Here is a 23,055-nt window from a genome sequence, read left to right as displayed (position 1 = left end):
GTGGTCTCCTAGTTTTAAATCTCATGTCAGCAACTAGTTTTTGCTTGTACATAGTAAAGAGTAAAGATGTTCCAGTTGTTTAGCATGGTGCCTAGGCAAAACTTCCCTTGAAGCTTTCAAGAAGCCAACACAATGGCTAGACAACACTACCACTTACTAAAATATTAGTATTTTACAAAGAAGCTTTATGATAATTCCTGGCTGCTTTGGTGGAACCGGTAAATAATATTACATCAAACTTTCTGGCCTATCATTCTTTGGAAGCAGCAAAGATTAGTTCACAGGATTTCCCTTGACAGGAAAATAACTTTTTTGCAGCTTGGAAGTCTGCGATTACTGTCAATATGAAGTTGTATAAAACAGTATTTGGTTCACAGTATATTTTTATTGTGAAAAATGGTTACAATTTTCAGCTGAAAATAATGAAGCAGCATTTGACATCTTACAGAATCCAAGACCAAGGCTTCTACAGCATTTGGCATGCAAGGCCTAATTAAATATTTTGAGGATACAAACAAGTTATTTAAAGCAATCCTACTGACAAGATGGGAAAAAAGGTTTTGTATTCCCGTCATGTTCTTAGGTTACATAAGAGAACTTGAACTTAAAATGAAAAACGAATGTTAAAAAACGGAGACAGTACTCCTGAAAGAGAGAAGCTGTCCTAAGACATGCAAGGTAAGAGTTATCTCAAACTTTCAAACTGGAATAAATCCTAAGAGGTTAACAAAATTGAGAAAAATATAACTAGAAATGTTACATCACAAAAAAGAGAATTAACACAATTCACAAACTACAATGATGAAAACTATATATATGCTCTGGAACAGGGGTCTCAAAGGTGCGGCCCGCCGAGTTATTTACTGCAGCCAGCCAAGCTCCCCGCTTCCCCCTGAGTTATTTCCTGCAGCTGCCAAGCTCCCCAGCATGCCATGTCCCCACTCCTCTGCCTAACTCCAGGCGCTTTCCAGAAGGGAGGTGGGGAGGAGCGGGGAGCCACTCGTTCAGGGGAGGAGGCGGAGAAGAGGCGGGGCAGGGACTTTGGGGAAGGGGTTGGAATGGGGGAGGGGCAGGGGTGGAAAGAGGCGGGGAAGGGGCGGAGCCTCATGGAAGGGGTGGAGTGGGGGCGGGGCCAGGGGCAGCGGGGGAGGAGAGGTGTCAGTGATGCGGCCCTCGGGCCAATGTACTAGTCCCCATGTGGCCCTCGTGGTCATTTGAGTTTGACATCCCTGCTCTAGAAAATAAGTATTCCCTCACTACATGGGTAGGGAAATAGGACACATCTGTCTTTTGCATTGATCAGACCCTCACTGCTGGATGTATTAGAGAGTAGCTGAAAATAAAATCCTTCTCCTAGTGGAAAAAAAGAACGTGTCCTATTACAAATTTGCCTCTCTCAAATACCAACGATTATTCATTTGCTATTGTTAGCGATGGCCTAGAACTTTACCTCAAATACTTCTCAACTGAGGAAGACCATAACAGAAAGAACAGCTAGTACAGGACACCAATGAAACAACCATATGGAAACACAGGCTTGACCTTCAAAAGTTAACAATGGAGGACTAGCCCTGAGTGTCCAAAAAGGCATGAAACTAAAGAACATTCAAACCTTGCTGAAGCACCTTTCCCATTTCTGTAAAAGCTACTTTGAAGAAGGAATTGTCCTGACTCTCAGCAGAGTGACCACTCAAATTCAGAATCTAAGGATGGGCCTCTGGGAAGGATTAATTAGGGAACTAAAATTAACTTTAGACACTCTTTAAACATTCCTTCCACTTGGGAGTCCTTGTGACTAGCCCAGATGCAGACAATGTATTGGTCTGGTCAAACGTGAGGGACATCCTATTAAGAAAAAGCACAGTAAAAGGACAGACACACAACCCAAAAAATCTGAAAGAGAAATTAGGCCAGCACTCATACATTACTGACATGAAGAACTTTTTACATACTACAAATGATTAAGGAAATAAAAAAGCTGATAATATTTTTTAAAATGAGTATATAATGTGCCTCACATATACTCTTCCCCACAATTGAAGGAAAACAAGTAAAAAGATAGTAATTTTGATGCAGTATTTTGCAAGAATATGTACACGCATGCATGCGTGTGCACGCACACCCACACACTGTATCTATTATTAGGGGCATCCCAAAATATTCTTTAACTAAAGAATGCTCATTTGAGGATTTATTTAGATAAAATTAACTTTGGAAAACATTACTATCTCTTGTTAGAGAAGCTTTGTACATAACAAAAATTAAAATAGTGAATGATTCCTTTTTTCCATAAGCTAGGAGTTACATTTTATCCTATTGTCATTCAGTGAGATTACAGGATGGTTTGGTCATATATTTGCTTGCAAAAGAACATAAAGCAAGGAACAAGAAGGCCTAACAGCCAACACACTGGTCAATCTACCCAGGAGAAATAATTCAGTATTGAAATAGTTTTGTTAAATACAACTTCTTAAAATACTAAAAATGCAAGCAGGCCAATTAAATATTTCTTAAATCCAGACTGAGATCATTTTAATGATATTGAGGTCTGATTTCTAAATTTCGCTGTGATTAGGAACTAAAAAATCTTTTTTTTATCAGAATATAAACTCAGTGTGTCATTTCTATGAGATGCTTCTTTCTATTTTTAATATGTAATTTACATCAAAATGCACATCTTTTAAAAATCAACTAAGTCCTATGCATTCATCAGGAAAACAAACAAACACACACGTCCTGACATCAGAGGCTAAATGGAAATCTAATGCTAAACATTTATCACTTAACTCAAGTAATTTAAAAATACCACTGAAAACTAAATTAAACTGTTAAATGATAAAGTCTCTAAAACATATATATATGCTAGCTGAATAAAAAGGTAATTTTAATATTCAAAGCCTGATGTGAAGCACAAGTTATGAAATAATTAAAAAAGAAAACTAAGTATCAAGTTAATTTCTCTTCAGTAAATTATTTAAAATTTACTATAAATGAAGAATGATGATTATTCAAAACTGAAAGAAGCTACAAAAATATATTTGCAGCTTTCCTGCTCAGATATTAAAAATGTTATATACAGTAAAAATAGAATTCAACTTAAAACTTACTGTCATCAAATACCCCAGCATTAGCAAGCAGTAGAGTGATGATTTTAGGGTCCTTTTCAAGCTGCATGACATGCTTGCTTTCATTTGACAGAAGAGTGCACACATTAATAGCAAAGTCCACTTCATTGGGGAGTCCAGATAACAGTGAAAGCACCAATTTATTATAGTCATTTGGCGAATTAAAGTCCATAGACAGCCCATAGCTTTGACGAAGATAATCTAACCAAGACAAAAAAAAAAGTGAGAACAATGTTTCTGCAGCCAAACTAATAAAATGAATATTCTGGCTGACATAGTAAGTAAAATATCAATAATTCTCTTTAATTTAAATAATTCATGGCATTAAACCAACTTTTCCAACATTTCATTTGTTTTTTTCCATCTTTTTTTGGGCCAGAACATTGAGACCATTCCCATCGGATATGGATCTTGCCAGTTAGTTATTCATTTCAGAATGGAACATTGCAATATACGCTCTACTAGAGGAGAACCTTGAAAAGCACTTAAACTTCAGCTAGGACAGAATGCAGCCCAATTATTTAGAGATACAATATTATTTATTTGTATTATCATACCACCTAAGAGCCCAGGGCCTAACTGTACTAGGTGCTGTACAAATACAGAACAAAAATAGACAGTCCCGGCCCCAAAGAGCTTACAATCTAAGTGGACTGTATTGGCATCAAATTTGTGTCTGTGTTCCAGTCAAGATTTGCATTTTGATCTGAAGAGCCCCATATGGTATGGATTCTCTGGCTACATTATGGACCACCTGGCTCCTCAAGTTGTAACCCAGAAATTGAGATCAGCAGAACCCAGATTTAAACATCTGTGAGCTGCAGGGAGACCATTATTGGTGAAAACTCTGAAATTCGCTCCTTAACTTGGCCCAATTGATCCTGAGTTTGTTGATTTTCAAAGAATATCACTTCAAGGCCTATCTATCTGTTTACCCAAACTCTGGAGGAATTGGGATTATTTATGGATTTGGAGGTTTTCTTGTTTTTTGGGTAACAGGAGAAAATATTTTTGTTAGATAATGATTTGACTGACAAAGTGTTGATGTTTTTTAATAACACTGTAAATGCATTTAAAGACTGCCCCAGTTAAAACATGGAAAATTAAAATAAATATCACAACAATCTTTTTCTCAAAAATGTAATTTACCTGACACACTGTGTTGCTGGTAATTGTAGGAAGATGGAATTGCACCTATAGGAAGTTGTGGCTTTGGATTGCCTGGTTGTACCTCATCATCGTCCTCCCCAAAATGATGTACTTTCTCGTACTTTTCTAGATAGCTGAAATTAAGAAAGCAAAGATTTTTAATATTTATCATGCAACTAACACTCCTGTCCTCTAAGAGTTGAACTGCTGAAGGAAACAGTAGCAACTGCAGAAAAAGAGGTTTAGTGAAAGCAATAGTTAAACTGTGGTATAAAATACAAAACCATGAATCAGACTGACAAAAGGTGATACAGGCAGATAAGTGGAATCATGATTTAGATATGAAATTTGTTTATATTTGCCAACAATACTCCTTAGCTAAAAATTATAGTATAACTAGCCACCTTGTAACTAAGCCCATTTTCTTTTTCTGTGGATTAGTTTTTGCTTTTGTTACCTGACATATTTTTGTATCTGCTTTTATTACCTGCAGGTAGAAGTACTTACAAATTACTACAAGAAATTTCATCAGAAATATTTTACATAGTTTACCATTAAAAGCATAATATGGCGAAGAGTAGGCAACACAGACATAATCAACAGGTTAAAAACAGTGGTTCATAAAGAAAATACTAGGAATATAAATATGCTAAATTCAACATGTGGACACTGAAAATGCTAAGACTCAGTAACAAGCTAAATGACACTATTGGAACTCCGTTAGAATCTCTCATGCAGTAATGCAGACAGAATGTGATATTTTATGAGGTGACAGGCTATGTCAAAAGGGGTAGGAAAATAGAAACTATACAGAGTCATGGCTGGATACATCAAATTGGTGGTAACAAGGCAAACTGTTAATGTACAGGAACTCCTCGCTTAACACTGTAGTTATGTTCTTGAAAAATGCAACTTTAAGTGAAACAATGTTAATAAGAATTAATGTAAATAGGGGAGGGGGTTAGGTTCCAGGGAAATTTTTTTCGCCAGATAAAAGACAAAAAAAAAAAAGGGGGGGGGGCATTTTAATAAAGAGACAGTAGGGTTTGTGTGTTTGATGGGAAGAGGTTGCGGGGGGGGGGGAGTGGGGCCTTGGGGGAAGGGGTGGAGTGGGGGCGGGCACATGCTCAGCACAGCATTTGACACAATGTGAGAAAGGGCGCTAAACTGTGGGCTTCTATGGTAATGACAACACTTCTGGGTTTTGACCTATAGGTGGGGGTATTCTGGGTTTTGGTGGGGGTATTCACATACTTTTGATTGATCAGAAAAACTGAATGCCTTTTCTGGGATCTGAAACTTCATAATCACTTTTCGTGGACCCCTTAGAAAGTCTGTGGATCAGTTGAAAACCATTGGCCTAATTTTAAGCATGTGACTATTCTCATTGAATTTAATGGGACTACTCACATGCTTAGAATTAAAACCATGCTTAAATTCCTTGCTGAACCAGAGCCTAAAATAAGTAAACATATCTTTACATTTCAACCAATATAATTTTCATAATAAAAAGCTTTATTAAAGGTTTAAGTTAATCTCATAAGAGGAAGAAAATTAAGAGTTAAAAAGGGCTGTAAGTAGGTGTTCCATAAAACAATTATGATTAATCAGACGTACAGTACTTTGAACACATAAAGCACTATGTAAATGATAAGTATTATTAGATGAACCACTGCTGGGAAACCATCTTTATTACATAGGCTCCATATGGTGAGTTAAGGACCTAGCAGAAATCTTAACTATATCATCACTTTGCTTTTGCTGATTAAAATAAATTTATATTTAAATACTGTTGCTTCTATATTTCTTCAAAATATAGATCCTCGCTGATGCTATTTACCTTTTCATTTAAATGTCTGAAAAAGAGCAGACCCCAAAAAATTATGAGTAACTGAATTTTCTTTCCACTTAATGTTAAATGTCAACATTTCCCCTCCCACAATCTTTAGGACTTAAATTTCAGTTCTTCCCTTACAGCTCATTTTCCTTCCGCTTCTCACTTCTTTCCCTCACCTTGAGCCCTTTAATCAAAATTTCAACCAAGTACTATTTATAACTTTCATATGTCAAGAGGTGCTTTTTAGCATGTGCATTTTCACAATGCTGCTCTGAGCAAAATGAAAAAATGACTGCAGCTCCTTTTTAAATAAACTTCACTCTTTGCTGGAGTGATGGGATATTTAAAAAGACTAATACTTTACAAAAGCCCACACAATTACATACTTTTTCAGTATTTCCTTTCCTTCTATTGTATTTTACCAAAAGAGATACATCACAATAGAAGCTTTACTTTTCTTTATAATCAGCCACCATCAAAATGTATTGCTCCAATCACTTCCATTCCCTAGCAATGAATTGTTATGCATCCTATACTGAGTGTTGCATCACTAGATGCATCAGGCAGGAAGAACACAAAGATTGGAGGCGACAGTTTTGTTTTCCAAAGCCTTGTTCACTTTACAACTTTTAAACAATTTTCTGGTAATCTTTTTTAAATGGTTAATACATTCTCTTAAAAAAAAAAAGCAACAACCAAGTCAAAGAACCATGTGCAAACCCTGCACAAGAGGTAGCCTTGAACAACGCGTGGGATCAAATGGTCTTAAAGTAATGGGGAGAGATGTACTGAATAACTATGTAAATTGGTTTTCCAGTAATACAAAAATTAACAGCATGGCATCAATAAATAAAGTGGTTACTTCTAAATAAACAGTGAGATTTGGTACATTCATTGCCGAGTGTACATTGCTAAAAAAAGAGCACAAAGCTGTACTAGAATGGTTGACCATTCAGACTGACAGACAGGAAACAGTGTGATGAATCATGGGTTACTTGTCCCATAATTCCACACATTCCAAAATATATCTGAACTGTTTTTCCAGAGGAACGATTTAGATTCTCTAACGTGGCTTTAAAACAAGGCTTGAGATGAATGGGATAAAGCATTAATCTCCAAATGTGAAAGCTAAGAATTTATGCTTTCATATGATCTGAAAAAAACCTCATCTTTCCAGTCATATAAAGCATTCATTTCTAGCTCTGGGGGTTTTGCAAGATATGTAAACTTAGATCATGTTCTGATTACCATCTTCTTTGAATCCAGAAATTATTTAGTGATCTCTAGCTGAAGAACCACTGGAGTTAGACACGAGTGCTTTATATCATCTGCCAGTGTAAATTCCCAGCTTTCTGAGTTAGAGATTAGTACTTTACATTCAGATTAGGGCTGTCGAGATTAAAAAAATTAATTGCAATTAGGAGCACTGTTAAACAATAATAGAATACAATTTATTTAAATATTTTTGGATGTTTACTACATTTTCAAATATATTAATTTCAGTTACAACACAGAATACAAAGGGCACAGTGCTACTTTATATTTATTTTTGATTACAAATATTTGCACTGTAAAAAACAAAAACAAAATTTTTTTCAATTCACCTCATACAAGTACTGTAGTGCAATCTCTTTATCATGAAATTTGAACTTACAAATGTAGCATTTTGTAAAAAAACAAAACCCTGCATTGAAAAATAAAACAATGTAAAACTTTAGAACCTACAAGTCCACTCAGTCCTACTTCTTGGTCAGCCAGTCACCCAGACAAACAAGGTTGGTTACAATTTGCAGGAGATAATGCTGCTCGCTTCTTGTTTACAATGTCACCTGAAAGTGAGAACAGGCATTCGCATGGCACTGGGCTGGTCTACACTGGGGGGGGTGGGGGTGGTGTCGATCCAAGATACGCAACTTCAGCTACGCGAATAGCGTAGCTGAAGTCGAAGTATCTTGGATCAAATTACCTGGGGTCGACACGGCACGGGATCGACGGCCGCGGCTCCCCCGTCGACTGCGCTACCACCGCTCGCTCTGGTGGCGTTCCGGAGTCGACAGTGAGCGCGTTCGGGGATCGATATATCGCGTCTTAACGAGACACGATATATCGATCCCAGATAAATCGATTGCTACCCGCCGATACAGCGGGTAGTGAAGACGTACCCACTGTAGTAGCTGGTGTTGTAAGATATTTACGTGCCAGATGCACTAAGGATTCATATGTCCCTTTATGCTTCAACCACCATTCCACAGGACGTGTCCATGCTGATGATGGGTTCTGCTCAATAACAATCCAAAGCAGTACGGACCGATGTATGTTCATTTTCATCCTCTGAGTATGTCACCAGCAGAAGGTTGATTTTCTTTTTTGGTGTTCAAGTTCTGTAGTTTCCGCATCGGAGTGTTGCTCTTTTAAGACTTCTGAAAGCATGCGCCATACCTCGTCCCTCTAAGATTTTGGACAGCACTTCAGATTCTTAAACCTTGGGTTGAGTGCTGTAGCTATCTTTAGAAATCTCACATTGGTACCTTCTTTGCGTTTTGTCAAATCTGCAGTGAAAGTGTTCTTAAAATGAACAACATGTGCTGAGTCATCATCCGAGACGACTATAACTTGAAATATATGGCAGAATGCGGATTAAACAAAGCCAGAGACATACAATTCTCCCCCAAGGAGTTCAGTCACAAATTTAATTAACGCATGACATTTTTAAATGAGCATCATCAACATGGAAGCATGTTCTCTGGAATGGTGGCTAAAGCATGAAGGGGCATACGAATGTTTAGCATATCTGGCACATAAATACCTTGCAATGCCGGCTACAAAAGTGCCATGTGAACGTCTGTTCTCGTTTTCTGATGACATAAATAAGAAGTGTGCAGCATCAACTCCCATAAATGTAAATAAACTTGTTTGTCTTAGTGATTGGCTGAACAAGAAGTAGGACTGAGTGGAGTTTTAGGCAATAAAGTTTTGCATTTTTTTTGTTTTTGAGTGCAGTTATGTAACAAAAAAAAATCAACATTGTAAATTGCTCTTTCATAATAAAGAGATTTCACTACAGTACTTATATGAGGCGAATTGAACAATACTATTTCTTTTATCTTTTTTACAGTGCAAATATTTGTAATAAAAATAAAAATATAAAGTAATGTACACTTCGAATTCTGTGTAGTAATTGAAATCAATATATTTGAAAATGTAGAAAAACATCCAAAAATATTTAATAAGTTTCAATTGGTATCCTATTGTTTAACAGTACAATTAAAACCAAGATTAATCGTGATTAATTTTGTTGAGTTAATCGCGTGAGTTAACTGTGATTAATCATCAGCCCCTAATTCAGATACATTACTGTTGGCTGCTAAAAATCACAAGGGGAAAAACTACTGCACAGGTGCCTAGATGGTGAATCAGCCTACATATTTTTAGGGACATTAAATATTTCCTGCCTCTGGTTCTGGATAAGTTAATAAGCAAATGTCAGTCCCTGGCAACTATTCTAATATTTTTTCAATTAAAAAAATATTGTTGAGCTCTAACTTTAAAAACCCAAAAGATTAAGAAAATCCAGTGCTATGGAAATTAGATTTCTTACTCAGCTTCACCAAATTCAACTCACCAACTTGCCTCCTGGAGCAAGTTAAAAAAAACAAACAAACAAAAAATAAAATAAAACCAGGTCAGTAAGTTTGTATTAGTTTTTCCATCATTGTCACAATAAGGGAGAAATAAGGGTATATTAAAACCTGGCCTGTTAAAGACTGCTTTCACTCCCAATATTGATAGCAAAGGAGGCACAAAATCAAGCCCTCGTCCTGAAGACTCTTATGCACATGCTGAATTTTACTTCCATAAGGCCTCACACAAAGTCCACTGAAATCAAGGAAACTTACCCCACTGATTTAGCATTAGGCTCATGAGTAGTCTCAATTATCTCAATGGGATTACCCCTAGTAATAAAATTAAGCCTGTGTTTTCAGGATCGGGGGGACCAGCCTTAACCTTACATTTCCTGATTTTTGCTGGTTTGCCTCAAAAGCGTAGCATTATTTAAACAGGTTTACTATTAAATATAACAATAATATTACATAGAAGAACATAAAATGCCTATTCAGAAGCCCAACCAGTAATAAGAGTAACGTGACAGTTGTGGCCACAAGTCAAAGACAGAATCTAGGATCTGAAAAGGCAACTCAAAGCTACTCTCCCTACTCAGGACCGTCCCTACCCATACGTGCTGCTCCAGGCCCTGCTCCGCCCCAGCCCCACCTCTTCCCGTCCCTGCTCTGCCCCAGCCCCACCCACACTCCACCCCTTCCCCAAAGCCCCCGCCCCTGCTCCACCCACCCCGCCCCCACTCCCCTGAGGACTGCAGCAGGAGGCAGGCCTGCACTCACCGGCAGGGGTAAGTGGAGTGAGCCGACCCCAGCCTGCTCCGCTCCCCTGGCTCCCAGCCACACCGCTGTTGAGTGCTGGGGAGCGGTTCCCCCCTACCCCGCAGCCCCAAGACTGGGAGCCAGGGGAGCAGAGTGGAGCGGGCTGGGGCCGGGTCACTCCACTTCCCGCTGCCCGTGAGGGCGGGGTCAGGCCTGCCCTGCACTCACCGGGCGGCAGGAAGTGGAGCGACCTGACCCCAACCCACTCTGCTCTGCCAGCTCGAGCTGGGGGGCGGTTTCCCCGACCCCCAAGCCAGCCCCCTCCCCCCCCCGTGGAGGCTTGGGGCCCTGGCCAGGCCCCCCCCAGGAGGCCTGGGGGGCTGCGTAGGGCACCAAAATGGCTAGGGATGGCCCTGTCCCTACTCCTTCTTCTGTGTTGTGTCTTCTATGTTGTGTCCTGAGAGGTACAGAACAGAATTTAGTTTGTCAATTTGGAAGTAGATTATCATCTTTCTGGTCACTAGCAAAAAAGCCACACAACATACAAAGTACTGAAACATGGGAAAATTAAAGGCCTAATTTTTCAAAAGTGACTAGGGATTTTTTGGGTGCACAATCACAGTTGCCTGATTTTTAGATGACAAGTGCTCAGTACTTTCTGAAAATGAGGTCTCCTTTAAAGGTATCTCAAGTCAGGCACCTAAAAATGAAGAAACCAAAGTCATTGGTCACTTTTGAAAATTTAAACCAAAATGTATTATGCAAATTTCTACTTAGACTAAACAGCAGAAATACAAATGATCTTTATTTTATTTTCAAATTATCACTGCAAAAACCTTAATTTTCTAATTAGCAACAAAACCTTTAAAAAGTGTACTTTTATTTACAAAAGACAAATTATACTTCCATATTTCTGAACGAAAAAAGTTTGCAACTTAATTTTTAGTTTTATAATGTTATGTTACTAAAATAGGTTATTGTTTTAATCAAAATTATGAGGAAATTAGCTTTATGAAAGTGACTAATATTTTGCCTATTTAGACTACATATTTCAATAATAAAGCAGCTTTTTAATTTGATCAGAAAGTGTAAATAAAACTTGTATTAAGAAATTTGAAAAGCAGTTAACAGGAAGAAACCTAGATGGTATATGAGCCAGTTGCATATGGAATTTACCCCGGAATAGGTATGTACAGTTCTCAAGCTGTGGTCTGTGGTGCTGTATGAAACTGTTTCTCTCACAATACCATATCCAACTGTATCTCTCCAGGTTTTTTGTACTACACCCACCAGCTTTTTATCTGAGTAAAACCTGTCAGTCTTCAAACAGTCTTCTTGCTATTTGTAGGCCTATTCCAAGACTTTAAGCTTTCCTTTAGATTTTTTTTTTGACCAACTAAATCAGGACACGAAAAGTTGACTACATGCCTACTAACCAAGGGCTTATACAACAGATGAGGAAGTCCCAACCAGATATGTCTAGGCCAACATTCTAGTGAAAATCCCAGCTTCCTCTTATCTTTACTTTCAGCTACCAAGAAAAGAAAAAAAGACTTAAAATTCTTATCAGAGTGCTGCACCCGAGTCCTTCCTGAAACTCTCTTTTTCTTACCAACCTCTGGTCTGGTCTACACTGGGGGGAGAGGGGGGGAAGGATCGATCTAAGATACGCAACTTCAGCTACGTGAATAGCGTAGCTGAAGTTGAAGTATCTTAGATCGATTTATCTGGGGTCCACACGGTGCGGGATCGACGGCCACGGCTCCCCCGTCTTAACGAGACGCGATATATCGATCCCCGATAAATCGATCGCTACCCGCCGATACGGACGTACCCTCTATCTAGCCTACATCTGAAAGAATTAAGTAGCACCCTCCCCTTCACCTGTGCTGGAAGAGAGGAGGCGCTCTCACTCTCTCTCCCCACCTTCCACTGCTCCCTACTTAGTGTCCCATCCCCAGCAGCTACCTGATTATCTGGAAGGAAGGGAGAAACTTCTCAGTGAGGTATGCATATCACACTATTCAGTCTTCTAGCTGCTGTGCATATGTTGACAGCAGTGGGAATCACTGTATGCCTTTCCTACCTTCTGAGCCTCATTTCTGAGCCTACTCCCACATATATGGCTCCAAGTTACTCTCTAGTGAGTAGCCCCAAGTCCTGCCCCTGCTGCTGCTCCTAATTTTTCTTAGTAGCAATCGAGTGAAAATGAAGTTTGCTTACATGTAACTGAAATTCTTTATCATAAGTCTCTGTATATTCCCATTGTGGCATATGTACTTTGATCCCACAAGTGGGAACATGAAGAAACCACTTGAAGTGGGATGATTCTTGTCAGTTTCAATGTTGCCCACATGATTTTGAACAGGAACACTGAAGCTGACCAGACTTGTTTGTTTCTCTCTGCAATGGCTTAATAATGCAATGAACAGCAGGAAAAGCACTACAGCAGTCTGTCTGCAAACTCAGGAAGATTACACTGTCAGTTCATATTTAGTTCATACCTAAGTTATTTTATCAACCCAGAAAGGCTAGAAACTTTCTTTTTTCTTAATGAAAGCTTAAATTCTCTAGAAATTGATGGCTTAGCCCACTTCCTCCAATCTCTCCACGGTCAAAGAAAGTTTTTCTTGCTATTGGCAATTAGTTTTCAAAATCTGAACTCAACTGAAATGTTTTGCATTCCACATGGCTGCTTCATGGCTTTGTTGGATGTTTCCGTGGTGAAAATTCAACTCTGATCAAAATTTGCAAACAGCATAAAATCTAGAGAAGATAACACGCTTGCGGTATGAGAGGAAAGAATCAAACTTCTATATGACCTTGAGAGAACTTGAGCACAGACAACTACAAAAAACAAGGGAGATTTGGGACTATAGGAAAAACTGTAAGGACCTACACCTATGGATAGGTAATAAACAACACATGCACAGAAGTGTGGGGGATTAACAAAGTACATAGCTTTACCCATAATATTAAAAGCTTACTTTACATCTTGTCTAATTAAAACTAGTCTACAATTACTTCACCATGTAACCAAGCAGTATAATTACAACAGGGAAGATATGGCATAGGGTGGAAAGATGAGCCATCTAAGGATGTTCACCTGAAGCAGTAGTTCACAATATGAAGATGCTGAAGAACCACAGGAGCATACTATCTGTAGTTTTATATAGCACCTATCATGGTGATATCACAGGTCTGACAGTAGGGTGTAGGTTTAAAACAATTGAATTCTGTATAATTACCATCTCACAAAAAGAGAGCCTTGACTTGGCTATTCCTCAGTCTTTGTTGACCCGAAATGAAGAACGGACTATTCTATTACTATCTACATGTTAAAATTTAAAAAAAAAAAAAAAAAAAAGCCACAAACTTTTTACTGTTAATTATCTTTCTGCATCTCAGGACAGTAACGTGCATTGCTCCTATTTTCCTGACACACTGACAGACAGCAGAGCCACTCATGGCTTTGAAGTTTAACAGGGAACTTGAGAATAACTATCTCAACTCTGAACTTTCTAAACTGATGCCAAACAAATACAACCAGGCTTCTATCAGCCAAAGTTCCAAAGGCAAAAATTATATCGCAATGTGGACCCTACCAAAGTTTCTTAGAGGAAAAGAGAAAGATTCTTGGTTCTCTTCTCTGATGCAGCTCTTTCCTGTCTGAATCAGGTTGCCAGACTCCACCTCTACTCCCCACAATGCATTCCTTTTAAGGGCCAATCTACACCACCAAACTGAGCCAGTGCTGAAAACTGCTGAGCCACTAGTTCAGTTAGGACTTTGTCAGTGGGGCTTTTTTTTCGGCGGGGCGGCGATCGGGGGGGGGGGGGGTTGTTTTTGTTTCAGCGGGGCAACGCTCAGGGGGGGGGGGTTGTTACGGCGCGACAGCATCCTTTTTTTTTGCTTGGGGCAGCAAAAAAGTTAGAGCCGGCCCTTCCTGATGGAATGGCTGCCATAATTTACCTAGAAAGGAAGTTATATATGATTGATATTTCTGTTGTGAGAATTATGGGGTTAACTATTAAACTAAGTGACAAATGGTGAATAATTTTCAAGCTTCTGAGATATCTTGAGCCACCTACTCTACAGAATCTCCACAAGAAGCCTGATGCTTACAACAGCAGAGGCTAGAATGGAATAATTTTTTTTTTTTAAAGAATTTGTTTAATACATCTCTTTCTGATATAAAACAATTCACTGATCTGCCCAGAGGCCAGGAAGTAGCGATTCTGCAGGTTTCCAGTAATGTTGCAAACTCTAAGAACTTTTTTTTTTTAAAGTTCCACTTTTCTTTTTTGCACTGAAAGATACAGTGCAAATCACAGCACAAATATGACAGCAGAGAAGAGCACTGCCAAAGACATCCAAACTTAGGGCAGCCAAGCCATATGTGCACCTTTTGATGACATATTAGCATATCCACTGTCAAGACAAAAACAAGGGAAAGAAGAACACCAAGATCCCAAATCCCAGAATAATCTACCCCAAAGGGGTAATAAATACAGAAAGAGCCCTCAAAGTAGCTCTTGTAGCCAATTTCCACAAGATGACAGAGCAAATGCTGCTACTTGTGGAATAAATATACATCAGAAGCGGAGAAGAGTAAGATTAATGATGAAGGAAAGAAAGAGAAGTTGGAGGAAACATAGCAATGACAGGAAGGATAAGAGAAGACAGCAGATGTTTACTGCCATGATGGAGACTTCTGGAGTGTTCAATGGTAAGCAGATCTTTGACTTGAACATGGATATCTATGATAGTTTGAATTTCCTGCTGAATTTTTTAGGTTGCTTGTTAGATGGGGAGAGAGTTTCTTCTTGGTGGCATATTTTCCAGGAAAGTGCTGTATTTCTGCTGTGTTTGGGTCAGTACCGTCTACCTGTCAACATAAAAAGTTGTCTGCTGTGCTATTGTAGCCATGTGGGTCCAAGGATATTAGAAAGACAAAGTGGGTAAGGTAATATCTTTTATTGAACCAACTTTCGCTTTCAAGCTTACACAGGGCTCTTCTTCAAAGCTTCTCTCTCTCATCAACAAAAGTTAGCCCAATAAAAGATATTACCTCACCCACCTTGTGTCTCTACCAAAAAAGTTGGCTTTTGTTGTTTTGATTTTTAAATTCATGTCTCCCTTTTTGTACAGCAGCTCTAATATAGGTATAAGCTTCATAATTAGGTTGTACATAGGTTGATAAGGATTTGAAGGTAAACATGTAAGTGCAGGAGAAAGAAGGGAAAATTAGTTTTCTTATTTCTAATATTGGTTTCTTCTAGAAGAGATCCACTGCTTTAGACAGATGTCATAACCTCAAAGTATTTTTGTCCACGTCTGTGGAATGGAGGCGCAAACCCCCATTTTCCATAATTTTTTTTAACCTGAAAGTTCCTCCTGTTGGAAGGGTTGCTGAAGCAAATACACCTTCCCTAGGCAAATACTTCAAAAGCTTAGGAGACACACAACTAGAACAATTAGCATTTACAATAGGGTTACAATACAGTTTCAATGGAAAAAACAAACAACTGTTGTGTTGATATAATCAATGTGCCATTTTGGCCCTATTTGGCATTTCCTGCTATCCTGAATTGAAGATTCAAAACAAAAGAATCCCATGCTAGATTAGCCTACAAGGAATACTACATAAACTGAGGGTGGGCCTGTTCAGAGCACTGGATTCATACTAAGGGAAAACAAAATTACAGGAGGCATGCAAACCTTTAAATAGTCGTTAATGAGGATTCTGGGATAGGCATATTATTGCAAGATTCTATATGGAGAGCTCTATTACATCTTCAATTTGGGAGACTGTTTCTGGGCCACACTAGCTGTATCCATTTAATAAAAGCCATAGAATGATGAGTCCTACTCCTCTTAATCTTTCTTCCTCAAACCAACACTTTTAGTAAAGTAATGACAGAGAGCATCCTTATCTGATTTCTTTGTCTGACACTGGCAGTCAGTGAATTTCCAAAATCCACATTCAGGTTGTCAGGCTAGAGCACCTCTTTGCTTCATTCTAGGCATTTATGTAGCATTCTCCATTCTGTTCAGAGGTTATGAATCATAAGCAGCAAGGACAGTGGAAATGTAATTCAGGTAATTGCTGTTCACATGACATCTCCACCTCCCCTTCAGTTGTCTAAAAACACCACTCTGTTGCTGCTGGAGTGACAGTTAAAGTGCTGCTTATCATCCTGGTCTTGGATTCATCAAGCAAGGCAGCAAAAGGCTGGCAGGATTCTGGGATCTGGATAAGAAATCCTATAATCTTGGGTTCCCAAAAGGGTTAACCCATTCTGAAAAAACACCCGTGGACTTTGTGTCAGCAGCAAGGGCTGATACAGAATAGAAGAGCCACCTGGATTTCCCCAAACTGCGCTGATACAAAAATATCAGTGTAGCCTGGCAGGTGTCTATGCATTAAACAGAAATCACACACAATTATGTCTGGGAAAAGCTGTATGCATGCACTGAAACTGTTTTTGCTCTAACTGGGTGTGAGAGTACCCGGTTGCTCCTCAGACCAGGGTCTGTGTTAATTTTGAGTCTTGCCTACACTAGAGAATTATATTATGTGGCTGATCCAATGCAAGTTGCAACAGTGCAATGCACCCACACTAGTCATCCTGTTTCAGGTAAACTATTGCCCTGCATCTGTACATAATACTCCCTGCAAATGCTGCAGCAGCATCGGATTATGGGAATCTATCCCATAGTTCTTAGTAGCGCTCTGTGCAGCAAATGCATAACTGGCAATACTATAATGAATGTGTCTACAGTATAAGAAAGTTTGCAATAAACATATTTTATATTAGAATACATTTAACTACAACATCTATACTGCATAAAAAAATCTGTTTTAAAATATTTAAGTCGTTAACAAATGATGACAAATGCAACCTTAATTTTGCCGCCCTGTGAATATACATTATGGTTTCGTCTTTAATTACACAATCACATACTATTTTTTTCCACAAGAGCCCTGCCTCATTCAGGGTGGGACGGTGCTCAGGTTGTTTAACCTATATAATATGTAAATGTACAAGCACTTATGTTTTTCAAATAAGAAATACAGAGATTCTTTACAAATTATAAAAATAACCCTGAATTGTATAAATTATCATTCCTACAGTTCAATAATTCAAAACATAGCCAGTGATTAAAATAGATTTTAAAGCTTGGGGAGTTATTTCCATTAAAAATTACTTATTCATTTTGCCAAAAACAAGCATCTACAAGAAGCTGCTAACAACTTACAAATATAAAAACACATATTAGAGATGCTAAAAATGCTTCAGAGATTCTTTTTGCTCAGGAGATTTTAAAAATTGATTCAAATATTAGTATACTCAATTTCTTGTGTGCTTTGACCATCACAAATATAATTACTAAGTGCTAAGAATGTATTTATGTAGTCATGAATCTATTTGTGTGAAGATCTGTTAGTGTATTTCTAGAATTTAAACAGAAGTTGTATATGGCTGTCAATAGTTTACAAACTTTTAGTCTTTTCTCTTATATTCTACATTACAAAAACAAATCCTGATCGGAACGGTTAATTACATACATATCAAATACTAAATTAAATATAAAAAGAACATTTTAATATGTTTCAAAGCAGATAAATCTGAAATAGGTATTAACTATAATTTACTAATTATTCCTCATTTGTCTCTTTTAAATATTGTAAACATTCAAATTATAGTACTAGAAGCTTTTAAAAGCAAAGGAAAAATCCGTATGACTACAGTGCAAGCTTTCCTATTATGTTCTGTTGGTGACATGGGCCTGGAGGGTTACCCTCTCTAGAGGAGTCAGTTTCTATGGTAGTTCAGTCCTGGGCCTCTCCTAAATTTAAACTGAAAATTATACTAAGTAGTATCAAATTATGGAGGTGAGTATTTGTTGTCTTTAGTTCATGACTATTTTTTAACAAGTAAATAGACACAGCTAAGGCTCCTGGGTAGGGAAAACAAAAACAGAACTTCCCTTGTGCATTTTCAAGGGCCTCATTAAAAATGATCAGAAAAACTATTCCAACTATAAATAGCATGGTTTTGTGAAAAATGTGAATAATTTAGCTTTTCTTCTTACATGCCATCATAAGAAAATTACTTAATAGGTGAACTGACAAGCTTTTCACGTGCCAAGAACAGTTCACATTTCTTTGTTTCTTCTGCCATGGTTGTCAACATCACAAATATCTAAAGCAGTGCAGGAAGCCATATTCATACATGCTTTAGGGGTCAGAAATAGCTTCCTCATACAGGCCCCCAGTTCAGCAAGATATTTTAAACATGAGCATAGTCCTACGGAAGTCTAAATACTTTAGTTGTCCCACTAAAGCTACATGCTTAAAATTAGACACGAGCTTGAAGTACTTTGGTCCACTGAATTCTGCCTTAATTCTGAAACATGCTGTTTTTCTATTTCAATTTTTTTATGATTATATATTTCGGCTGTACTGTAACAACGAAAAGGAAAATGGCTATATTCATTTCGAACTTTTGCAGTAGCTAAAGCTATAGTTAAAATTATATTTCCTCTTCCTCTATAATCCTAGTTTTACATAATCATAAAACCCTCTCTCTGAAATTCTCCCTCCGAAATTAAAATTTCCATGCTTTGCTTTGACTCAAAGTTTAATTCTGTGGTAAAGTCTGAATAGAAGTCAGACAGTCATTTTTTAGTTAGCTGCTGATGGAGGGAAAAACAAACAAAACTGCCCCACGCACCGCTATTCCCACTGCGAAAAGTTCTGCAGCATACAAAGTATTTAAACTGTATCCTGTGTCTGTGAAAGAGGCAAAGAAATCCCTGTCTACACAATAGCATAAGTCTCAAACAGAGGATCTGTTCAGGTATGGACAACCCGGTGACTCCATTCAGCCTCCAATCAGATAGTGTTGAGAGTTTCTCATCATGCAGTGTTTTCATTTTACTTTGTGGATAAAAATCTCTCCAATTTGGACTGAACTGTCTTTCCGTCAATGGAAACGGAGAAATGGCCTGAAAGGACAAGGGTTTGCTCCTCTTCATCTGAGTTTTTGACCAGTCTCACTCAGAGAGGCTTCATACAAGCTCTTTAAAGATATATATACACACATCACTGCTATATGTATAAATTTCATGATATAAAAGTGGAATATGTTGAAAGAGTTTGGGCCAGATGCTCAGCTGGTATAAATCAGCATAAATTCCTCCTTAAATGCGGTATGTCAATATATGCCAACCAAGGATCTGACTCCTTGTGCTGTGTTGTGACTTACAATTGTTTTTGAAAACTTGGAAAGGACACAAGACGCAACTATAAAAGCCACAGAATATCTTAAAATAAACTAATTACTATAAGCAGTCATTCCATCACTTTAATGCTTAGAAATTTAGTTACAATGTTCTTATGTCATTTATATAAGGGCTATGTTGCATTCACCAAACCAATCTTAATTATAATAATCATTTGCATATATGAATCTCTTACATTTATGAAGGAGAACTGTATGGAAAGGTTAGGGTTTTTTGCCTCAAACAAGCTCTATAACTCTTTGCTTATAAAAGCATATTATTTCATAGCAGAGATAGTTAAGTGCTTTACTGCTTAAACTTTTAAACACAAAAGCATTTACCTGGCTGCACTATGAGGCAGTTCTGCTCACACAAAACGTTAAGGACTTGAATAAAATCAGAACCTACTCCTGGCTCCCAGTGCCCTGGCAAGTTCCTAGGCACCTCAGAATCCTTGGGCTGCTTAGCTAATACTTTAGTTCTTGCTATCTTGCAGGCTAACAGGAAAGGAAGAATTTAGGAATGCTGGTGTGTGGTGAAAGCTGGTGGATGGATCAGGCAGTAAGCTCAGGGACCCTGTGGAATTTAGCTCCAGACAGCAGTAGGAACTAGGGGTAGCAATGATCCAGTTGGGTTCTTAGAAGTTGTTAGGTGCTAAGAGATTTGTTTAAAATCTCTGCAAGGCATCTCTGCAGACAATGATAAGTCAATAAAAACAAAACTCCAAATAATTATTACTTCAAAACTAATTTTCCAATAAACTATTATGTACAAGTATGTTTAAGAAATCTACATATGTGAATTTGTGCGTTTATGAACTGTTCGATACATGAGGGAAAACAGGCTGAAAAATAACGACACTTTCAAAATTTTAAAAACTCAAAAGTGACCGAGATAGATATTACCTTTAAAACGCAAGCAAAAATTATCCCAATATTCCATAGTGACCACAAATTTCATAGGTGTATCTTTTAATAAGACCAAGTTATGGGTGAGCATCAAAGAAGTTACTCACCTTGTGCAGTAACGATGGTTCTCCGAGATGTAACCCCCTATGGCTGCACCACTGTAGGTGTGGGTGCATCCCTGCACTGCTGATCGGAGAACTTCAGTAGCAGTGTCCACTGGGCCCGCAAATGCGCTGTCTCTCCTCGTGCTGCACCACGAGGCTAGCCAGCGCACGGCGGCTAGCCATCCTCAGTTCCTTATCTACACAGTCATAGAGAACTCCGAATTAGAGGGGAGGAGGGCAAGTAGTGGAGCACCCATAAGGACACTTCTCATAGGGAACAGTTGTTACTGCACAAGGTGAGTAACTTCTTTTTCTTCTTTGAGTAGTGTCCCTATGGTTGCTCCACTGTAGGTGATGCCTGAGCAGTACCCCCCCTTGGAGGGCTGGGACTTCGGAGTCAGGTTTGTCACAGATGGCATCAGAGGCAGAGTCCCTGGTGATTGCATAATATTCTGAGAAGGTGTGGACTGAGGCCCATGTTGCCATTCTGCAGATCTCTGTGATGGGGACATCCTTGAGGAAGGCAACAGATGAGGAGATCGATCTCGTGGAATGTGTACGGATCGAGTCTGAATTTGGTAGCACTGTCTGATGCAATTCAAGACCCACTTGGATAGTCTTTGGGCTGATATTGCTGAGCCCTTGGGGGTGTGCGGCAGGAGAAGCGGTTTTTTTTTTTCTTTTCGTCCGAGCGCCCTTTTTTTTTTTTTTTTTTTTGCTTCGGCAGTTCGGGCGGGAGTCCTAGTATTTTATTATTTTTTTTGCTGCGGCAAAAATGGTAGAGCCGGCGCGGCAGGGGGTGCGTGCTCAAAAATTTTTTACTGATAGGGATGCGCGATCAAAAAAGTTTGGAGACCACTGGTCTAAGGGACTTCCTGAAGGCCTTTGTCCTATCGAGGTAGAATACAAGGGCTCTCCTAACGTCTAGTGTATGCAGAATGGCCTCCCTATTGTCTCGGTGAGGCTTGGGGTAGAAGACAAGAAGGTGAATAGACTGATTCATGTGAAACGAGGAGGTCACTTTAGAGATGAACCTTGGATGCAGCCTAAGTGTAACCTTGTCAGGGAAGAATACTGTGTAGGGGGGATGTGCCATCAGAACTGATATTTCCCTTATTCTTCTAGCCGAGGTAATTGAAACCAGAAAGATCATTTTCATCAATAGGTAAGCTAGCGAATAGGTGGCCATAGGTTTGAAGGGAGGTCTAGTCAGCCCTTTCAACACTAAGTTTAGATCCCGCAAGGGGGTAGGAAGTTGAGGTTGAAAAAAAGAGGTTTGTTATTCCCTTAAGGAACCTTTTAGAGGTCGGATGGGAAAGAACCAAGTACAACTCTACTGGCTGGTGAAATGCTAGAATAGCTGCTGGGTGGACCCTAGGAGATCTCAGGGATAACCCTGATTTTTCAAGGCATATTCCAGAATGTGTGGAAGAGTTGCTGACACTGGAGAGATTTGTTGGGATGTGCACCAAATCTGGAACCTGAACCATTTCTGCAAGTAAGTGTGTCGTGTAGACTTTCTACTGTGTAGTATCAGGGGGTAGCTGTGTTAGTCTGTATCCACAAAAACAACAAGGAGTCCGGTGGCACCTTAAAGACTAACAGATTTATTTGGCATAAGCTTTTGTGGGTAAAAAACCCACTTCTTCAGATGCATGAAGTGAAAATTACAGATGCAGGCATTATATACTGACACATGAAGAGACGGGAGTTACCTCACAAGTGGAGAAACAGGGTTGACAGGGCCAATTTGATCAGGGTGGATGTAGTCCACTTCCAATAATTGATGAGGAAGTGTCAATTCCAGAAGAGGCAAAGCATTCTTTTACATAAAGACTGTCTGGTTTGGCCAATGTACATGGCAGAGGGGCATTGCGGGCACATGATGGCTGTGATGGGGTTGGAGCTCACCACCACAGCGCCTCCCGCTGGTTGCTCCAGGAATTAGCTCAGTCCATGAGGAGCGCCCTCTGCTGGCAGTGTCCCGTCCGTCTCTTGTCCTCGGTTGGTGTCTGGACCCGCGTTGCTCCCCGCTCGACGGTGTCCTTCAGGCCACTGCCCTCCGGCAGTGCCCCCTAGACCATCCTCACCCCCTTCCGGGGGGCGGAGGTGTGTGTGTGTTCAGTAGTCCTTGCACTGGCCTCAGTGGCCAACCACAACCTCCAAAGTCTAGTCCCTTGTCTCAAGGGCCGGTTGCAGTTTGTCTCAGCCACCCTACTGCATGGCCAGGTGCAGTACAAGGGGGAAGGGGGGGGACCCAGG

The 23,055-nt window shown here is 39.2% G+C and overlaps 1 protein-coding gene across 1 annotated transcript in view; it reads right to left on the bottom strand.

The window, feature by feature from the left end:
• The window catches only part of ARID2 (AT-rich interaction domain 2), a 158,164-nt gene that overhangs the window by 74,058 nt on the left and 61,051 nt on the right, over nt 1-23,055 (bottom strand). Inside the window, exons 4-5 of the mRNA XM_065417423.1 lie at nt 4,275-4,408; nt 3,108-3,326 (exon numbers count right to left, since the gene is read on the bottom strand). Coding sequence (XP_065273495.1) covers nt 3,108-3,326; nt 4,275-4,408 — 353 coding nt within the window. The remainder of the gene's footprint in view (nt 1-3,107; nt 3,327-4,274; nt 4,409-23,055) is intronic.

Source organism: Emys orbicularis, chromosome 1 (genome assembly GCF_028017835.1).
Source record: "Emys orbicularis isolate rEmyOrb1 chromosome 1, rEmyOrb1.hap1, whole genome shotgun sequence".
NCBI classification, from domain to species: domain Eukaryota; kingdom Metazoa; phylum Chordata; order Testudines; family Emydidae; genus Emys; species Emys orbicularis.
The sequence above is the reverse complement of the archived record's forward strand: the minus strand, read 5'-3'. Positions and strand labels throughout refer to the sequence as shown.